This window comes from Myxine glutinosa, chromosome 11 (assembly GCF_964187855.1).
Source record: "Myxine glutinosa chromosome 11, kmMyxGlut1.1, whole genome shotgun sequence".
Classification (NCBI taxonomy): domain Eukaryota; kingdom Metazoa; phylum Chordata; class Myxini; order Myxiniformes; family Myxinidae; genus Myxine; species Myxine glutinosa.
This window is the reverse complement of record NC_136271.1, coordinates 32,716,884-32,734,474: the sequence shown is the minus strand read 5'-3', so window position 1 is coordinate 32,734,474 and position 17,591 is coordinate 32,716,884. Positions and strand designations below refer to the sequence as shown.

At 45.6% G+C, this 17,591-nt stretch overlaps 1 protein-coding gene and 1 long non-coding RNA gene across 4 annotated transcripts in view; one reads left to right on the top strand and one right to left on the bottom strand.

Annotated features, from left to right (window-relative positions):
- RELN (reelin) overlaps nucleotides 1-17,591 on the bottom strand; it is a 515,504-nt gene that overhangs the window by 436,889 nt on the left and 61,024 nt on the right. For all 3 annotated transcript variants that reach the window (XM_078786532.1, XM_078786533.1, XM_078786534.1), the window contains exon 12: nucleotides 8,122-8,273. In XM_078786532.1, coding sequence (XP_078642658.1) covers nucleotides 8,122-8,273 — 152 coding nt within the window. The remainder of the gene's footprint in view (nucleotides 1-8,121; nucleotides 8,274-17,591) is intronic.
- LOC137436552 (uncharacterized) lies at nucleotides 12,364-15,647 on the top strand. Its single transcript, XR_010986304.2, has 3 exons — nucleotides 12,364-12,397; nucleotides 15,333-15,408; nucleotides 15,552-15,647. It is a non-coding gene; the product is annotated as an uncharacterized LOC137436552 (long non-coding RNA).

The following is a 17,591-nucleotide window of genomic DNA, read 5'->3' as shown; positions in this document are numbered from 1 at the left end:
TGGGTGTGGGTACCTCTCTCACCAGCCATGGCTCCTCAGCAAAGGACTTCTGCGACTCACTGGGACTGACACAATCTGTCAATTTCCCGACCCGGATCTCAGTCAACGGAACATCTTCTCTTCTGGACTTGGTTATGACTAACTTCCCTGAAAATGTCTGCTGCTCTTCTTCTGCTCCGATCGGATCATCTGATCATGTCCTTGTTAAAGTGGACATCTCTCTGACCATCCTCAGGGAGCCTGCTCAGCGTCGACGAGTCTGGCATTTCACTCAGGCCAACTGGCACGGTCTTCAAGCAGCCATCAATCATCTGGACTGGTCTCCCATCTCTACCACCTCTGACATCAACTCATCCTGGGAATTCTTCCAAAGTAAATTGCTCTCTCTCATGCACAGATTTATCCCATCTCATCTTCAGTTGTCATACCCTTCCTCCCGTCCATGGTACACGGAATCTTGTGGTGAGGCTGTTGCCCAGAAACAACTTGCCTTCGTCTCCTGGAAAGCAAATCCAACGGAAGGAAATCTCATTTCCTTTCACAAAGCCCGAAACAAGTGTGTGTCCACCCTCAGGAGAGCCAGGAAACAATATCTCTCAGTTCTCAAGACCTCTTATCTGTCTCCCTCTTCCATATCCTGGTGGCGTCTGGTCAAATCCGTTTCTGGTGTTTGTTCCCCCTCCATCCCCTCCCTTACCTCAAACGGCTACACAGCTGACTCCGCACGTGAAAAAGCTGAATGCCTCAACTCTGTGTTTGCCTCTAAATCTTGTGTCCCAAACCCATCCCTCTCTGTACCCACCATACCCAGTCGTACCCTGCTGCTCCTGGACTCCGTGTCCTTTCCTCCTGACAAGGTGGAAAAGTTTCTGTCAACCCTCGACTCTGATTCTGCGACTGGACCCGACGGCATCAGCCCACGGGTCCTAAAATCCTGCTCTGCTGCTCTGTCTCACCCTCTCTCTGTTCTCTTCACCCTCTCTTTTGCTCAAGGTCAACTGCCATCTGCTTGGAAATCAGCCAACATCACCGCTTTGCACAAAAAAGGTGCAAAAACAGATCCTAGCAACTACAGACCAATCAGCCTTCTCCCAATTATCAGCAAAGTCATGGAATCCATCATTGCTTCGGATATGAAATCTTTCCTCTTCTCCAATGGCTTGATCTCTGATCATCAATTTGGTTTCAGACCAGGTCACTCTACTCTGGACATGCTGCTTCTGCTGTCTCAACAATGGATGGAGGTCCTCAATGCCAAACAGGAAATTAGAGCTGTCTCCCTCGACATATCACGTGCCTTCGACACGGTCTGGCACCCCGCTCTGCTCACCAAACTCTCCTCCTTTGGTATCCATGGAAATCTCCATGCATGGCTGGCGGACTTCCTCTCTAGTCGTCGTCAACGTGTGGCCCTGAATGGGTTTCTCTCATCTCCTCTTCCTGTTCAGGCTGGAGTTCCCCAAGGCAGTGTTCTGGGCCCCGTGCTTTTTCTGGTCTTCATCAATGATCTCTCTGACTCTCTCGAAAATCCTCTCTATCTCTTTGCTGATGACTCCACTCTCTGCCGCTCCATTCCTCTTCCCTCAGATCGGCAGTCTGCTGCCTCCTCACTCTCTGAAGACCTGGACAAAATCACAGACTGGTCAAACAAGTGGAACATGTCTTTCAATCCTGACAAATCTCACACTCTTACTATGTCTCTCCGAAAAGATCGACTGGACAACCCTCCCATCTATTTTCTCAACAATCCTCTCCAAGAAGTTCTGTCGCTCAAGATTTTGGGTCTCACTATCTGCCATGATCTTTCTTGGGAAAACCACATTTCCAAGCTGGCCTCCAAAGCCAGTCGCCGACTGGGCATCCTCCGTCGTGCGAAGTCCTTCCTCGGCACACCTGAGCTCCTCACCACATACAAGGCTTTCATCCGCAGCTCAATGGAATACTGTTCTCCCCTATGGGCCGGTGCTCCTGCCTCACACCTAGCTCGGCTTCACGCTGTTGAAACCAAAGCTTTCAGAATTATTGGAATCTCCCGCGATGAAGCTATCTCTGAGGGCCTTTCACTCACTCACCGCAGGCAGGTAGGTGGTCTTTCTGTCTTCTACCGACTCCTCTCCGGCCTTGCACCCCCAGCTCTCTCTGTGCTCTGTCCCCCAAATATTCCTACAGGTCGCACAAGATCTGCCAGCAACCCTCTGATGGTTAAACTGCCGAAATCTCGGCTCTCTGCTCACCTTCACTCTTTCATTCCTCTTTTCTCCCGCCTCTGGAACAAACTCCCTCACTCCCTTCAATCCCACTCCTCCCTCCAGGTCTTTAAAACAGCTGTTCACCACCATCTCTTATCTTCCCCCATCCAAAACCTTGATCTTTTCTACCCCCACTAATTCACCCCAGATCCACCTTGTTTGAAATTCCAACTTCTTTCCTGGAAGTCCTGGCAGTGTCCATATGTTTTATACCTCTCCCACCGCCCCCTTCCCACGCCCCCCCCCCCCCCCCCCCAAGCCCTCGCCCTCTCTCAGATCTCTCGATGTCTCCATGTCTCTCGGTCACTGCTCTCAAATGTTGTGTTTGTGTCCTTCCCCCTCTCTCCCCATCTTGTCTACCGCTCCCTATGTTATATGTTTTATGTGTCGGTTTGTCTTTCTGTGTGATTAATGTTCGCTCTTTCACGAGCCTCGACCTTGTATACAAAAAAAAAAAAAAAAAAAAAAACTCGAAGCAGAGGAGAGAAAAGCCGAAAGGGAGTTGAAGGAACGTGATCTGGCGCTTCAGCAAGAGATTAAATTCAAGGAGCTGGAGTTAATGAGAGAACGGGGAGAGGTACCACCCTTGCTGACGGGGTCGACACCTAGCCAGAAAACCTGGGAGGTGGGTAAACATGTGAGGCTGGTTCCACCCTTCAGTGAAAAGGAAGTCACTCAATTTTTTCCACACTTTGAGAAAGTGGCTCGACAGTTAAACTGGACGGAGGAGGCCTGGACCATACTAGTGCAAAGTGTGCTGGTGGGAAAAGCTCAAGAGATTTATTCGGCGCTACCAATGGACCAATGTACAGATTATGAGGTATTGAAGAAGCACATCCTCAAAGCCTATGAGTTGGTTCCGGAAGCTTACTGGCAAAAATTCAGGAATGCCAGGAAGAGGGAGAGTGAGACCCATGTGGAGTTTGCTAGAGTGAAAGAAAATATGTTTGATCGGTGGTGTGAGTCAAAAGGAGTCGGGAACGACTTCGAAGCATTGCGTGACCTGATGCTGGTGGAGGAATTTCAACAGTGTGTCCACGAGGACATCAAAGTGTACCTGCAGGAAAAGAAAGTACCAAAGTTGTGGGACGCAGTCACCATGGCAGATGATTATGCCTTAACACACCGGATAGGGGTCCACGAACCTAACTCCTCGCCTAGATCTCCGCAGGGGAGGTGTGGAACAGCAGGTGCGGAGAACGACAATACATGGCGGCGGCCTCTAGATGAATATGGGGACAACGCTGATACCCGAACTGTTCGAAATCAGGGGGCTACGGGCCCAAGACAAACTTATTTTTCGGGGGGCCCGAGGCAGACCACGAGTTTTTCCTCCGGGCCTACTTGCGCTTTTTGCAAGAAACCTGGACACTTGATGTCCAGTTGTTACCTCATGAAAAGGGAAAACCCAGAGCGAAGTCCGACTAGTACAACTCCGAATGCGATGGCAAACGTAAGAAATCGCCCACAGAAGAGTTACCAACCATATATTTATGAGGGGTTGGTCTCACTCAAGGGAGACTTGACTAACCCAAGACCGGTTAGGGTTTTGAGGGACACAGTAGCCCATCAATCCTTAATGCTTGAAGGCATTTTGCCATTGTCAAAGAGAACCGCAACTGGTGATTGTGTTCGGTTACAAGGGATCGGTGGCTGTGTTAGTGCCCCACTTCATGTCATCCATTTGGAATCCGATTTGGTGTCAGGACCGGTCACCGTCGGTTTACAAGCCACGCTTCCTGTAGAGGGAGTATCTGTGATTATCGGAAATGATTTGGCCGGGGGCAAATTTATGGTAACACGAGGGTGGGTAAAGAGCCCCGCAGGGGAAATAATACCACCCCCGCTCGGGATGGCGACAAAAGTTCCAAGTTATTTGTAGGGGGACTGAACTTCAACACAGAGGAAGAAATTCTGACCTCTGTCTTCAACAGATATGGGCCGCTGGTGGAAGTGCGGGTGGTAAAAGACAGGGAAACGCAACGGTCAAGAGGGTTCGGCTTTGTCACGTTTGCAAGCACAAGCGACGCCAGAGAGGCAGAGAAGAATTGGAATGGTAAGGATTTGGAGGGTCGGACCATAACAGTAGGGAAGGCATTTCGTAGGCGTCGAGAGGTCTACAGAAGAGGACAACTTGGCGGTAGTTTTGGGGTTGGCAGCAGCCGATATTACTATGGAGGCTCCCAGAGTTACGGCACCTCCCGAAAGAATGAAGGTCAGAGCACTGGCTGAGAAGGACACCGCCAGTCAGGTAACGGCTGGGACAAGGGGTCCCACCGTAACTGTTAGGAGTCTGGAGAAGTTGAAGCACTATATACGGGGGAGCCGCCGAGCCGGGGCTCCTATACGGACTAACCGTGAACGCCATGTTCTTAAAGGCGTCCAGGTAGTGAACTTTCCTGCACGGACTAACCGTGAACTCCACGTTCTTAAAGGTGTCCATGTAATGAACTTTCCTCCCCGGACTAACCGTGAATTCCACATTCCTTAAGGCGTCCATGTAGGGAATACTCCGCTGGGCCTCCCAAAAAAGTGCTATAGAGAGGTTTAAATTTGGGGGCTTTGGTCACCACCTCTTAACCGTCATTCAAGAGAAACTAGAAGTGGTTGACGCTTGGTCCAGAGGGAATTAATCTAGGGGATTGTGTGAAATTTTGTTGCTTTATTTTTAAGTGATGACTGTGCCCGGGGGGAACTGATGATTTGGGGGGGGGGTGAGTTATCTGGTTTGTTTATCCAAGTTGGCCGGCAAATAAAGTTTTCGCTGGGTTCAAACTTTCTTTCTTGAAGGGGGGGAGTGTTACGAATTTATGTGAATTACTATTCAGGTCTTTGCTTATCAAGGTGTAGTCGATTAACGGTTGTTGTGATTAAAGGGTCAGGAGCCCTTCTGGGAAAAAGGAGACCGGAAACGGAAGAAGAAAAGACACAAGGTCCTGGAGAAGCGACGATCTTCTTCTTCCTCGCCGAGCTCCGAGGCGAGCGGTATCGCTATTGAGCAACGTAACAGAATCGGCGTTTGAAAGCCCGACGGGCGAAAGTAATTACCCCTTGACACGTCAAAGTGCCGTGGGTTCGTGCACGGAACCAAGCGTCCGGCACAGTTCGCTTCACCGTCTACCAGGACGCGTACGGGTCGCACTTTGGGCCTCGCGCGTGGTGCAAGCCGCGCTTGGTTTTGTCCCGTCTACAAGGACGCGTACGGGTCGCACTTTGGGCCTCGCGCGCGTTGCAAGCCGCGCTTGGTTTTGCCCCATCTACAAGGACGCGTACGGATCGCACTTTGGGCCTCGCGCGCGGTGCAAGCCGCGCTTGGTTTTGCCCCGTCTGCAAGGACGCATACGGGTCGCACTTTGGGCCTCGCGCGCGTTGCAAGCCGCGCTTGGTTTTGCCCCGTTGCTTGGCAAGGAGGTGTGCGCTGCAGCAGCTGTCCCCGGTACGAGACGGGCACGTTTGGAGCACGTCCGCCCGGGGTTCGTTCAACCGCCCGTGTGCGGAGAAGAGAGACATTGTGAGAAACATTGACCATGGAGGGAGTCGGGAGTGGGGCTCACGTGAGGAATGTATAAGATGGCCATCTTAGAGTTAGTGTAGATGAGTTTACATCTTTGTAGTATTGATTGCTGATTGTTGATGGTTGATTGCTCGGGGAATATATCATTGATTATTCCGGATCCTTGGTGTGGGGTTTCTTATTGATTGGAATTCATCTTGATTGCGTTACGAAAGCGCATACATAATAGATCTTTCTGGCGGAGTTCCTCTCACGGTCCGGGGGTCACCGAGACCAGGTAGTCACCGGGAGGACCACGTAACACAAGGCTCTTAAAATCATTGGTGTGATCCATCAAGAGGTTGGATCGCAGGGCCTACTGCTTTCTCATCATACCCAGGTTTGTGGTGTTTCAATGTTCCACCACTTCTCAACTTGTTTAGCTCACATTGCAATTTTTGATATTCCAGCTGTCCCCAAATTTATTCGGGTGAAATAAACCGCCATATTGTGAGATTACCTGCTTATTCATCGCCCTCTCTTTCCCTACCTGTGGAAGCACCTTCCTGTGTCTGTTTAACCAAGCGCCCTCTACTGCTTCAAAGTTTCAGCTCACTGCCATATTCCATTCCATGTATGATCTTTTTTATTCCTCCTGATTTCCACCATAACCCACCTTTTTTGGGGTAATGTTTGTCAGATGTCCGATCGGTCCCTGGAGTGTCAATGAAAACCCCGGCATTGAATGTTATTTCACTCCTCCATGAGCCTCAACTACGTATTAAACAAAAAAGCTGCCATGCTCGAGCAGCATTGTCTGCATCTCTACTCACATAAGTGTTTTTGTAGGAATGACACCAGAATCATGAAAAATGGACTCCACAAGCTCCACAAGACTCCGATCAAGCATGCTAAAAGTTTTACAATATATAAACAGCCCTTTCACATAAATCTCAATTTGTCATTGCATTTGTGTTTCAAGTATCATTACATCCTGGTCTTAGGAGAGTTTTTCATGGCCATCATGGTGTAATTTGTGAAAGGTTATGGTAGGAGATTGTTACAAAATTTTTCACTTTATAATTTCCAAAAAATACAGATTACTCGTTCATGAAATACAATTTGTGGATGCACCTTTTTTTGCAGGATCAATTGTCGACCTCATTACTAAAGGTCTTCCATATTCAGCTTTCCATAATGGGGGTCTTCCTTTGTCATTACTTCATCTGTTATCTTGGTTTTCCCATGAAAGTCAAACTGACAAGAGATCACCATTTGGTTCTGAATGCTAGGTCTTATAATGACATTTCCATTAACCATTAGCCTTTGCTTAAGGAGTCTCAGATTTAGATTTTTGCCTTGGCTCAATTTTGCTGGAATGCAGTTCCGAGCGGTGAGTCGAGACATTCGCTTTTTTTTTTCTTTCTTTTTTTTTAATTTTTTTTGTATACAAGATCGAGACTCGTGAAAGAGCTAACATTGATCACAAAAAGACAAACTGACACATAAAACATAAAACTTATGATAAAGGGAGCGGGAGACAAGATGGAGAGCAGGGACATCGGGAGATCTGTGGGAGGGAGAGGACTTGTGAGAGGACTTGGGGGGAGGATTGTTCCATCAATGATTCCAATTTGGTACGTCCACAATACAATGCAATGTAATCAAATACAATACAACACAATGTCAAACGACAACGGTACTCGGTAGAGTGCATGCCTCCGCCAGGCTGAACAGTATATGTTTTGTATCCCACTGATAGGCCGGATCTGGATCTGGACGTGAACCAAAATCTAATCGGATTGTTCTCGTCACCAAACAAACTCATCCACCGACTTTTGGCGTAACTCGTCCATAACTTTTTGAAGTGTCATGCTTTATATCGTTGTTGGCTCCATCTCTCAATGGTGAGGAATCAATTGTAAAATTAAAACCTTATCGTATCCGGATCCAGATCATCACCAAAATTGATACGATTTGTCCTGGTCACACACCCAACCTGTCCACCAAGTTTCATCCAAATCCGTCCAAAACTGTTTGTGATATTGTGCTATATATCATTTTTAGCCCCATCACTCAATGGATCTGGATCCGGATCTGGATCTTCACCAAAATCTATCAATTTCAGCCTTGTCACACAACCAACCTCTCTACGAAATTTCATCCGAATCCATCAACAAACTTTTGACATACCCTGTGCACAGACAAACAAACAGAAAGACAAGACAGACCGGTTTGAAAACAAAACCTCTGCCCACCTTCAGTGGCGGAGGTAAAAACACATCAAAGCAAAACAAATATGAAAGGCTACAATAAATATAATAAATAAAATGCAGCATCAATCGAAGACATTCAACAAATTTCTGTCAAACCACAGACCAGCAGTAAAGTGGAATCGCAGACTGCCAGCAGCTGTCGCGTTCAGTACAGGGGTGCACACCTCCCGCCGCCCAAAGCCCCCCAGTACCAATGCTTTTCCCGAGTGCAGAACTCCACATGCTTCGCCCACAGAACCACCGGTCACCACCCAGCTTAGAATAGGTAGAAAAAGATACAAACAGAAAGAGACAATAAGCACAATGTGGTTAAAGCTAAATCCAGAAATGTGATTAGTATGAATAAATCCTGTAGGATATCGAATCATGGTGACCCCATACGTATATCCAGTATATCCATTTACATTTCACTGTTTAAAATACAAAACTTGAATACTTTACTACTAAATACCCATATCATATTTAACTAGATGGTATTCATAGAATACTTACCCTGCGCAGTCAACTTGGTGTGAGCCAACTCTTATGTTTTTGAACGTTTCTTTTTTTTATCCAATATGGGTGCCAGACCACGTGAGCGATGACATCATATATTTATATTCTCTATTATAATTGTTGCATAGATCACGCTCAATACATTTCAAACTGATCAGACTAAGTGTTGTCCCTGTCGAATTATGACGTCATAATTATGGCACCAATGACGTCATCGTTAACAACACCTATTCCCCATATGGAGTTATTTACAATGAGCCACGTTTCAATTTTTTCCATGCAGCAGTTTTGGAGATATAGAGGTGCAACGTTTTTTGGTTTTTCCAAGATGGCGCCTGTAACACATGACCTATGACGTCATGATTATTATTAAAATATTCTAAAGGAGGAGGTACCCCTATGGTGAAAATTTCGTGTCCATCAGACCAACAGTTGCTGAATTTTTTTAAATAATGATTGCATGGATAAGTGTTGTATTTGTCGAATTATGACGTCATAACGAAGGCACCGATGACATCATCATTAACATATCTTATTCGCAATGGGGAGTCGGTGACAATGAGCCAGGTCTCAATTTTTTCCATGGAGCGGTTTCAGAGATATAGAGGTGCGAAGTTTTTCCAAGATGGCGCCTGTACCACGTGACCTATGACGTCATAGTAATCATTAAAATATTCTACAGGAGGAGGCCCTACTAAGGTGAAAAGTTCATCTCAATCGGACAAACGGTTGCTGAGAAAACGAATTTTTAAAATGCAGACACGGTACGGCACACGTACACACAGGAATGCTTAACCCCGCTTTTCGCTTCGCGAGCGCAGGGTAATAATGGTAGCTTCTGTGTCGGCATGGAACCAGCTCAAAGGCCATTCATGTTTTTGTACACAAAATCTAGGTTCATGGAAGTGGTGACAGAGGGTAAAAAGGCAATGAACTGACAGTGGCGCAATGGGGGTAACGGTTGGACTCAAACAAGCAAGGGAATGAGGTCTTGGATGGGGGAAGATATCATGGGTGGTCCCATGATAAAAGGAGAAATAGGAGGGGAAGAAACACTGTACATACAAGTAAGAGGATGGGGTTAGGTAAAGATCAAGTTAATACATGATCGTGAGTAAAGACGGGGGATTACATGAGATGGTGATACATTGCTTGCTTGAAGTCCTGACGGGAAGAGTGTAACTAAACCATCTCCAGAAGGCAGTCCGGAAGCAGACACAAACGGGAGAAAAGAGGGATTTATTTGTATGCAGCACAAGGGTGTGGGGTAGCATCATTGGCTGAGGGCATGACTGTGCCAGTGATGCCCTCTGCTGGTTAGGGCAGGAATTCGGCCATGGTGCTGGTGGTAGCTCGCCTACTATTTGGGACGGTCATCTAACATCCATCTGAGGAACCTCACACACATTGCTGAATCACCTGCCTTTGAAACACCAGGATGACAGCTTATAGCCGTGTCAGGATTTAAACCCAGGCTAGTCATGTTGAGAGGAATGTGCGTACTCCTAGATCTCCTAGATGAAGCTAACTCCAAGGGCCTTTCACTCACTCACCTCAGGCAGGTTGGTGGTCTTTCCGTCTTCTACCGACTCCTCTCTGGCCTTGCCCCCCCAGCCCTCTCTGGGCTCTGTCCCCCAAATATTCCTACAGGTCGCACAAGATCTGCCTGCAACCCTCTTATGGTTAAACTGCCAAAATCAAGACTTTCTGCTCACCTTCACTCCTTCATTCCTCTTTTCTCCCGCCTCTGGAACAAACTCCCTCACTCTCTTCAATCCCACTCCACCCTCCAGGTCTTTAAAACAGCTGTTCACCACCATCTCTTATCTTCCCCCATCCAAAACCTTGATCTTTTCTACCCCCGCTAATCTCACCCAAAATCCTACACTTTTTTTTGAAATACCAACTTCTGTCCTGGAAGTCCTTGGTGTCCTTGTGTTTTATACTTCTCCCACCCCCCCCCCCCTTCCCACGCCTACTCCCCCCAAGCCCTCTCCCTCCCACACTTCTCCCTGTTCTCAAATGTTGTGTTTGTGTGCTTCCCCTTCTCTCCCCATCTTGTCTTCCGCTCCCTCTTTTTGTATATTTTGTTTGTCTGGTTGATTTGTTTGTGAAATAAATGTTAGCTCTTTCACGAGCCTCGATTCTGTATACAAAAAAAAGAAAAGAAAAAAAAAGCCATCCTGTCAGCCCCTGTGCTGAAGAAGAACCACAAACGCCACCTGAAAACTGCACGTTCAAACAGCTCGGGGAGAACCAATGGTGCACGATGGTAAAACTAGCGAACGGGCGGATTGACCTTGAGGAGAGAAATCTCGGCAGTCGGCACATTCGGTTTAAGAAGGATTAGTTGAGGACGGCGAGTGAATTGCGAGCCATTGCAAGACAACTTCCCAAATAGCCACGACCACAAGGTGTTTTGAACTTTGTTTGCAAAAATAAGCTCACAGATCAAGTCCCAACACCCTCCCTCCCTGTTTCTGTGGCGGAGTAGGGTCGCAAAGCTGGAGGTTCACCAAGAGCGCCAAATGCCCTGATGGCAAAAGTCGGAGGACCGGGAGAGCAGAGGAAGCCAGGACCTGGAAGTGATAATAGAGAGGCCACCAACTTGCCTGAGATGTGACAGCAGTAGGCGCCGTCCTTCAGTCACATCATGGGAGATGCCAACAATGTCGAGAGCTTTAGAGTCAGGAGAGACAGACTCCATAAAACCCTTGGGCACCAGACCAAAGTGGAAAGCAGTACTCCATTGATGCAGGAGCAATGGCTTTGTAGACTGTGAATAGCTTGGATTCTTCCAGGAATTAGTTGGAACAACATTAGATGCCCGGTCCGTGGATGGATTTAGCGGCCGGCTTTGCTATATCGTATGTGATGACTCTTCTTCCTCTTCTTCCAGTGGCTGATTATGAAAATCGATAGGTGGATTCGCTCAACAATCCCTTGGGAATGACTGGTGAGATTGTGGCATTTTCCAGGATTGAAGGACACTTTTCACACCAGCATCTAATTCATTCCAGACAGCAGACAGTGAAGCAGTTGCTGTCGGCCTGTCAATGGGGTGGGAGTATTGTCGGACACAAATTCCATGAATTTGTACATTCATTCACCAATTTCAAGGGGAGCTTTATCTCTACAATCAGGGGAGCTAAAGCTTCAAAGGGAGCTTTATCCCAGATTAGAGTCATTTTAAACAGTTGTTTCATGTCGCAGAGACCCTGGGTTCAAATTCCACTTTTCTGTTTATTACTCCCGCCAGAGAGTAGCCTAATGCATTCGATCGTGTCCGTCCGTCCGTCCGTGTGTGTGTGTGTGTGTGTGTGTGTGTGTGTGTGTGTGTGTTCGTTCGTTCGTGTGTTTGTGAACAAGATATCTGGAAAAGTTCTGAACGGATTTGGATGAAAGTTGATGGGATGATTGCCCTTGGGATAAGGAAGAATTGATTAGTTTATGGTGAAGCTCAGGATATTATTCCCAATCCAGGAATTTTTTGAAGGATTGTTTACCATTGGAAGATAGGGCTAATTTTTTTTTAACATTATCTTCTATATATTCTATATTTAACATTGTGATATAAAAATAGTTTTCATATTTGTTGTAAATGTAGTTTAAACTCGTGGTTATGCGTTAGAGCGGTGTATTCTTTTTAGCAGCGTCGTCTTCAATGTTCATTTTTTTTTTCTAATAAAGACCTATTCTGTCATTTTAAAACCACCAAAGTGTGTATTCGGTTTCCCCGTTTCATAAAATGTATCGTTTGATACGTATAATGCTTTAAAACTGGTTTTTTCTTTGGTTTTTTTTTACCTCAGAAGAGATATCAACATCTACCTCAGCGAATGTCAATCGCGGTGTCAGTATTTGATGAACTTATAAAGACTTAGGTGAGTTATAAGTGTGACCAGCATGTGCACGGGATTCTTCCCAGAAGAATGAGTGGTCGCATTAGCTTGTACGACTTAAAATGAGCGAGTTTAGTTTTGACGTGTGGGCCAGTTTTACATGTTGTATCCCTAAGGAATGAAACGAACGTTTTTTCCAGGCTTACAATTTTATTTGAAGTCACACATGCCTCAAAATACACTCACTTATAAAGAATTGAACGCTGAATCCGAAAATGTAAGTGAAATTGCCTTGTTTTTTTAACATTACCTTCTATATATTCTAAATATATATCTGTGCAGTGTCTGTCTCATGTTGTCTTGTCTTGTGTTGTCACTGAACTACTCCCTCGAACTTTTGTGAAATCGTACTATTCCAACTTGACCCACGGCGGGAGTATGCGCTCTACTGAGTGGCGTTCTAGTTTTTCATTGTATTCTGATGAACAAACAATTCACAGGAAAGTGCATTGGAATGATTACCAGAAATGGTTCTATTTGGTCATGAGGAATTATCTAAAAATAACAAGTTTTATTTATTACTTGGCAATGATTTGTTAATTTGAATGACCTTTTCTTTACCTTCGCCACTGAAGGTGTATGGAGGTTATGTTTTCACCCCTGTCTGTCTGTTTGTCTGTCCGTTTGTTTGTCCGTTTGTCTGTGAATAAAATATCTCAAAAGGTTGTGGACGGATTCGGACGAAATTTGGCAGAGAGGTAGTGTGTGTGACAAGGACAAAATGATTAGATTTTGATGAAAATCCGGATCCAGATCAGAGAATTTTTAAAGTGATTCGTCACCATTGAGAGATTGGGCTAAAACCGATATATAGCACGATATCTCAAAAAGTTATGGACGGATTGGACGAAACTTGGTGGACCGGTTGGGTGTGTGACAAGGACGATTCGATTCGATTTTGGTGAAGATCTGAATATGGATTCGGATACGAGAATTATTTAATTTTTAAGTGATTTTTCACCATTGAGAGATCGGGTGAAAAGTGATATATAACATGATATTTTAAAAAAAAGTTATGGACGAGTTATGACTAAACTTGGGGGATGAGTTGGATAGGTGATTAGACCAAGCCGATTAGATTTTGTTTCAGGACCGAATCCAGATCCGACCTGTCAGTGGGATGTGGGATGCAAAACATAAACTGTTCAGCCTGGCGCAGGTGTGCGCTCTACCGAGTGTCGTTCTAGTTTTAAATGGTTCACCTTGTCTTTCTGAGTAAATTAAAAATGTCTCCCTACCTCTCCCCTCTAAAATGAAAGCATCATCATTAAAACGAACTGATATGCTCTGTGGGGTGATGCATCAAAAATTCATTATGCAGGGACCACCAAAATATTTTCAAGAAAAGAAAGAACAGCCCCAAAATATTTTTGAATGTTCAACGTGTGGTATTATAAAACCTTCTGGCAAGATTACAAAACTAGTTATGAATTTTGACATGATTTCCATCATTTTCAAGCAGTGTGTGCATCCTTTCACGATACTCCAAGACCATTTTCTGTCGCATTCTGATGGTAATTTTTTTTTTGTTTGTTTTGTATACAAGATCGAGGCTCGTGAAAGAGCTAACATTAATCACACAGAAAGACAAACCGACACATAAAACATATAACATGGGGAGCGGTAAACAAGATGGGGCGAGAGGAGGAGGAACACAAACACAACATCTGAGGGCAGGGACATCGAGAGATCTGTGGGAGGGAGAGGGCTTTGGGGGGAGGCATGGGAAGGGGGGTGGGAGAGGTATAAAACATATGGACACTGCCGGGACTTCCAGGAAAGAAGTTGGAATTTCAAACAAGGTGGATCTGGGGTGAAATTAACGGGGGTAGAAAAGATCAAGGTTTTGGATGAGGGAAGATAAGAGATGGTGGTGAACAGCTGTTTTAAAGACCTGGAGGGAGGAGTGGGATTGAAGGGAGTGTGGGAGTTTGTTCCAGAGGCGGGAGAAAAGAGGAATGAAAGAGTGAAGGTGAGCAGAGAGCCGAGATTTCGGCAGTTTAACCATCAGAGGGTTGCTGGCAGATCTTGTGGGACCTGTAGGAATATTTGGGGGACAAAGCACAGAGAGAGCTGGGGGAGCAAGGCCGGAGAGGAGTCGGTAGAAGACAGAAAGACCACCTACCTGTCTGCGGTGAGTGAGTGAAAAGCCCTCGGAGATAGCTTCATCACGGGAGATTCCAATGATTCTGAAAGCTTTGGTTTCAACAGCGTGAAGCCGAGCTAGGTGTGAGGCAGGAGCACCGGCCCATAGGGGAGAACATTATTCCATTGAGCTGCGGATGAAAGCCTTGTATGTGGTGAGGAGCTCAGGTGTGCCGAGGAAGGACTTCGCACGACGGAGGATGCCCAGTCGGCGACTGGCTTTGGAGGCCAGCTTGGAAATGTGGTTTTCCCAAGAAAGATCATGGCAGATAGTGAGACCCAAAAGCTTGAGCGACAGAACTTCTTGGAGAGGATTGTTGAGAAAGTAGATGGGAGGGTTGTCCAGTCGATCTTTTCGGAGAGACATAGTAAGAGTGTGAGATTTGTCACGATTGAAAGACATGTTCCACTTGTTTGACCAGTCTGTGATTTTGTCCAGGTCTGCAGAGAGTGAGGAGGCTGCAGACTGCCAATCTGAGGGAAAAGGAATGGAGTGGCAGAGAGTGGAGTCATCAGCAAAGAGATAGAGAGGATTTTCCAGAGAGTCGGAGAGATCATTGATAAAGACCAGAAAAAGCACGGGGCCCAGAACACTGCCTTGGGGAACTCCAGCCTGAACAGGAAGGGGAGATGAGAGAAATCCATTCAGGGCCACACGTTGTCTACGACCAGAGAGGAAGTCCGCAAGCTATGCATGGAGATTTCCATGGATACCATAGGAGGAGAGATACCATAGAATTTCACCAAATGCTGCTTGAATCTGCTCTTTCAGGTCTTGAATGTTCGCTGGTTTGAGTTTTGCACGAACCTTGCCCTTGAGGAAGCCCCACAAGAAGAAATCTCACGGGGTGAGATCTGGCGAATGGGGGGGCCAGGGCATCTTGTTATTTATATTGTATATAACGAATTTTGTATACTTCTCATTTCAATAACATTTTAAACACAAAAATCTGAAATATGTACCTATATCCTGTAAATATTTTTTAACCAGTGTGGCAGCTACATTCAAGTGCAAGGTGTGCACAGGGGGAGCTGCAGATGGAGGAAATGTTGAGTTGGATCTTGGAGACGGCGTGAAGCTGGAAGGTGTGAAAACATTTTGCTACCTTGTAGACATGCTGAATGGAGAAGGTGTAGTAAGGGCATTTTATGAGATATTTCACAAATCTGTTAACTAAATTGTTACCAAAAAATTTCTTCACCAATATGTTTGTAAAGGTGTGTAATAACATGTGTTAAAATGTTGAAGTTCAACTCCCGTGGGAAACCCAGAAAAAAAGCTGTTGAATTCGGGTACCGAAAAATTATTTTCGAGAATTTGTATTTTTTTATCGGCCCTTAAGTAACTTATGAGGGGTTCTGAGTTGTTCTGAGTTCTGATATTTTTTCTGAGTTCTGAGTTCTGAGTTGATTGTTAACATTTATATTTTCACTTTTACATTTACACACAAAGTAGCTTTTATTTCACATACATATATAATACTCAAGAGTTATTTCTCATTCACAATGTCAGAAGTTTCAACAGTCATTGTCTATGTCTTCTTCAGACTCAACAACATCATGACTGCAGTTTCTGCATGTAATGCCATTACAGACTCCACAGGCCGAGATGCACGTGACCCCATTCTTCTTGCAGCTGCATCGCCGGTTGCTGCAATCTCCATGACAATCACTGATTGATCCTCAAGCGCAGCATCAACCGCAACCTCATCATTGATCTGTTCATCGGTTTCCTCCACAATGGTGTCAAGAGTGCCAGAAGTATCTGGAACATCATCTCCACTCCTACTATTAAGGAAGCAGTATTTGTAGTTTTGTGTCTCCGTGTAAGACTCAGTGTATCCCAGCCGGTGGAACTTGTTGAGCATCCATTTTGACCCAAATCTATGATCAAGTTGTATGGCAAGCCCCATTTGGTGTGGCAATACTCCAGACCGAGGTCGACAGGCCTTAATAAAATTCTGCCCCCAAACGGCAACTCTTTCGTCTGTCTTGACAATCGGTCTCAAGAACATCTGAAGGCTTGCAGGAACAAGTGTCAGCTGACTATCGATGTCAGTCATACTGTGTGTGGTGGGGTATGACTTTGGACCTAAATCAATCAAGGCAATATCATTGGATATGAACTTGAGTGCCGTCTTTATGATCTGAGTCTTCTCATCTCCATGGTCAAGATTAGCATGATGCGCTCGCAGAATATTGTCGGTGCCATCTTTGAGACAGAGTACATCTGCCCTTCTTTCCTGTGTTGTGAAATACAAGGTGTCTTCGTATTTCTCTAGAAGTTTTATCTTTAGCCAATGCTTTGAATAAGAAAGGCTCTTCTCTGGTGACTGATCAAACTCCTGCAGCTTTTCATGGACTTGGTCCATGTTCATTACCCCATGCTCTAATTCTGAGTCTAACCATTCGCAGAATTCAATAAAAACTGCCTCTCGCTCCTCATCAATACTCCTCTGTCCTCTCTTCCTTTTTCCTTCCTCATCAGTCTTGGACAAACTGTCACCTCTCGCAAACATAAGTTTGCATCGCAAGTGGTACAGTGTTTCTTCTGCTACCAAGTCGTTGATCCCTTCCAGGCGTCCAGTGACTTCAGTGCCCCAGTCATCCCCGCGACTCCGTGCTGTCTTCAGCAAGCTTGCCTTCAGTGTATCTGCAGTCAAATTATCTGGCACTCTGTATTTCTTTCTAGCTTGTGCTGGATTATTTTTGTAGAGCTGGGCTGGTTGGTTGCAAAGAATGCATACATCCTTATACAGGAGGTCAACTGACTGTGATCTTCTAGAACTGCAGCCAGTTGATGAACTGAACTCACAAGTAGTGCGTCTTCTCTTCAACTTTGATGACTCTTTCTCTGCCTTTGATGCTTGAGCTGACTTCTTGGTGGTTGCAACAAAGTTGTTGTACAGATCATTTTTACACTTCTGGTGGTACCTCAGTTTTCCTTCCTTTTGAGCCTCCTTCATACGTTCCACAACATTAACATTTTCGACAGTTTCTGCTTGTTTCAATAAAGTTGAGTATCCCTTTG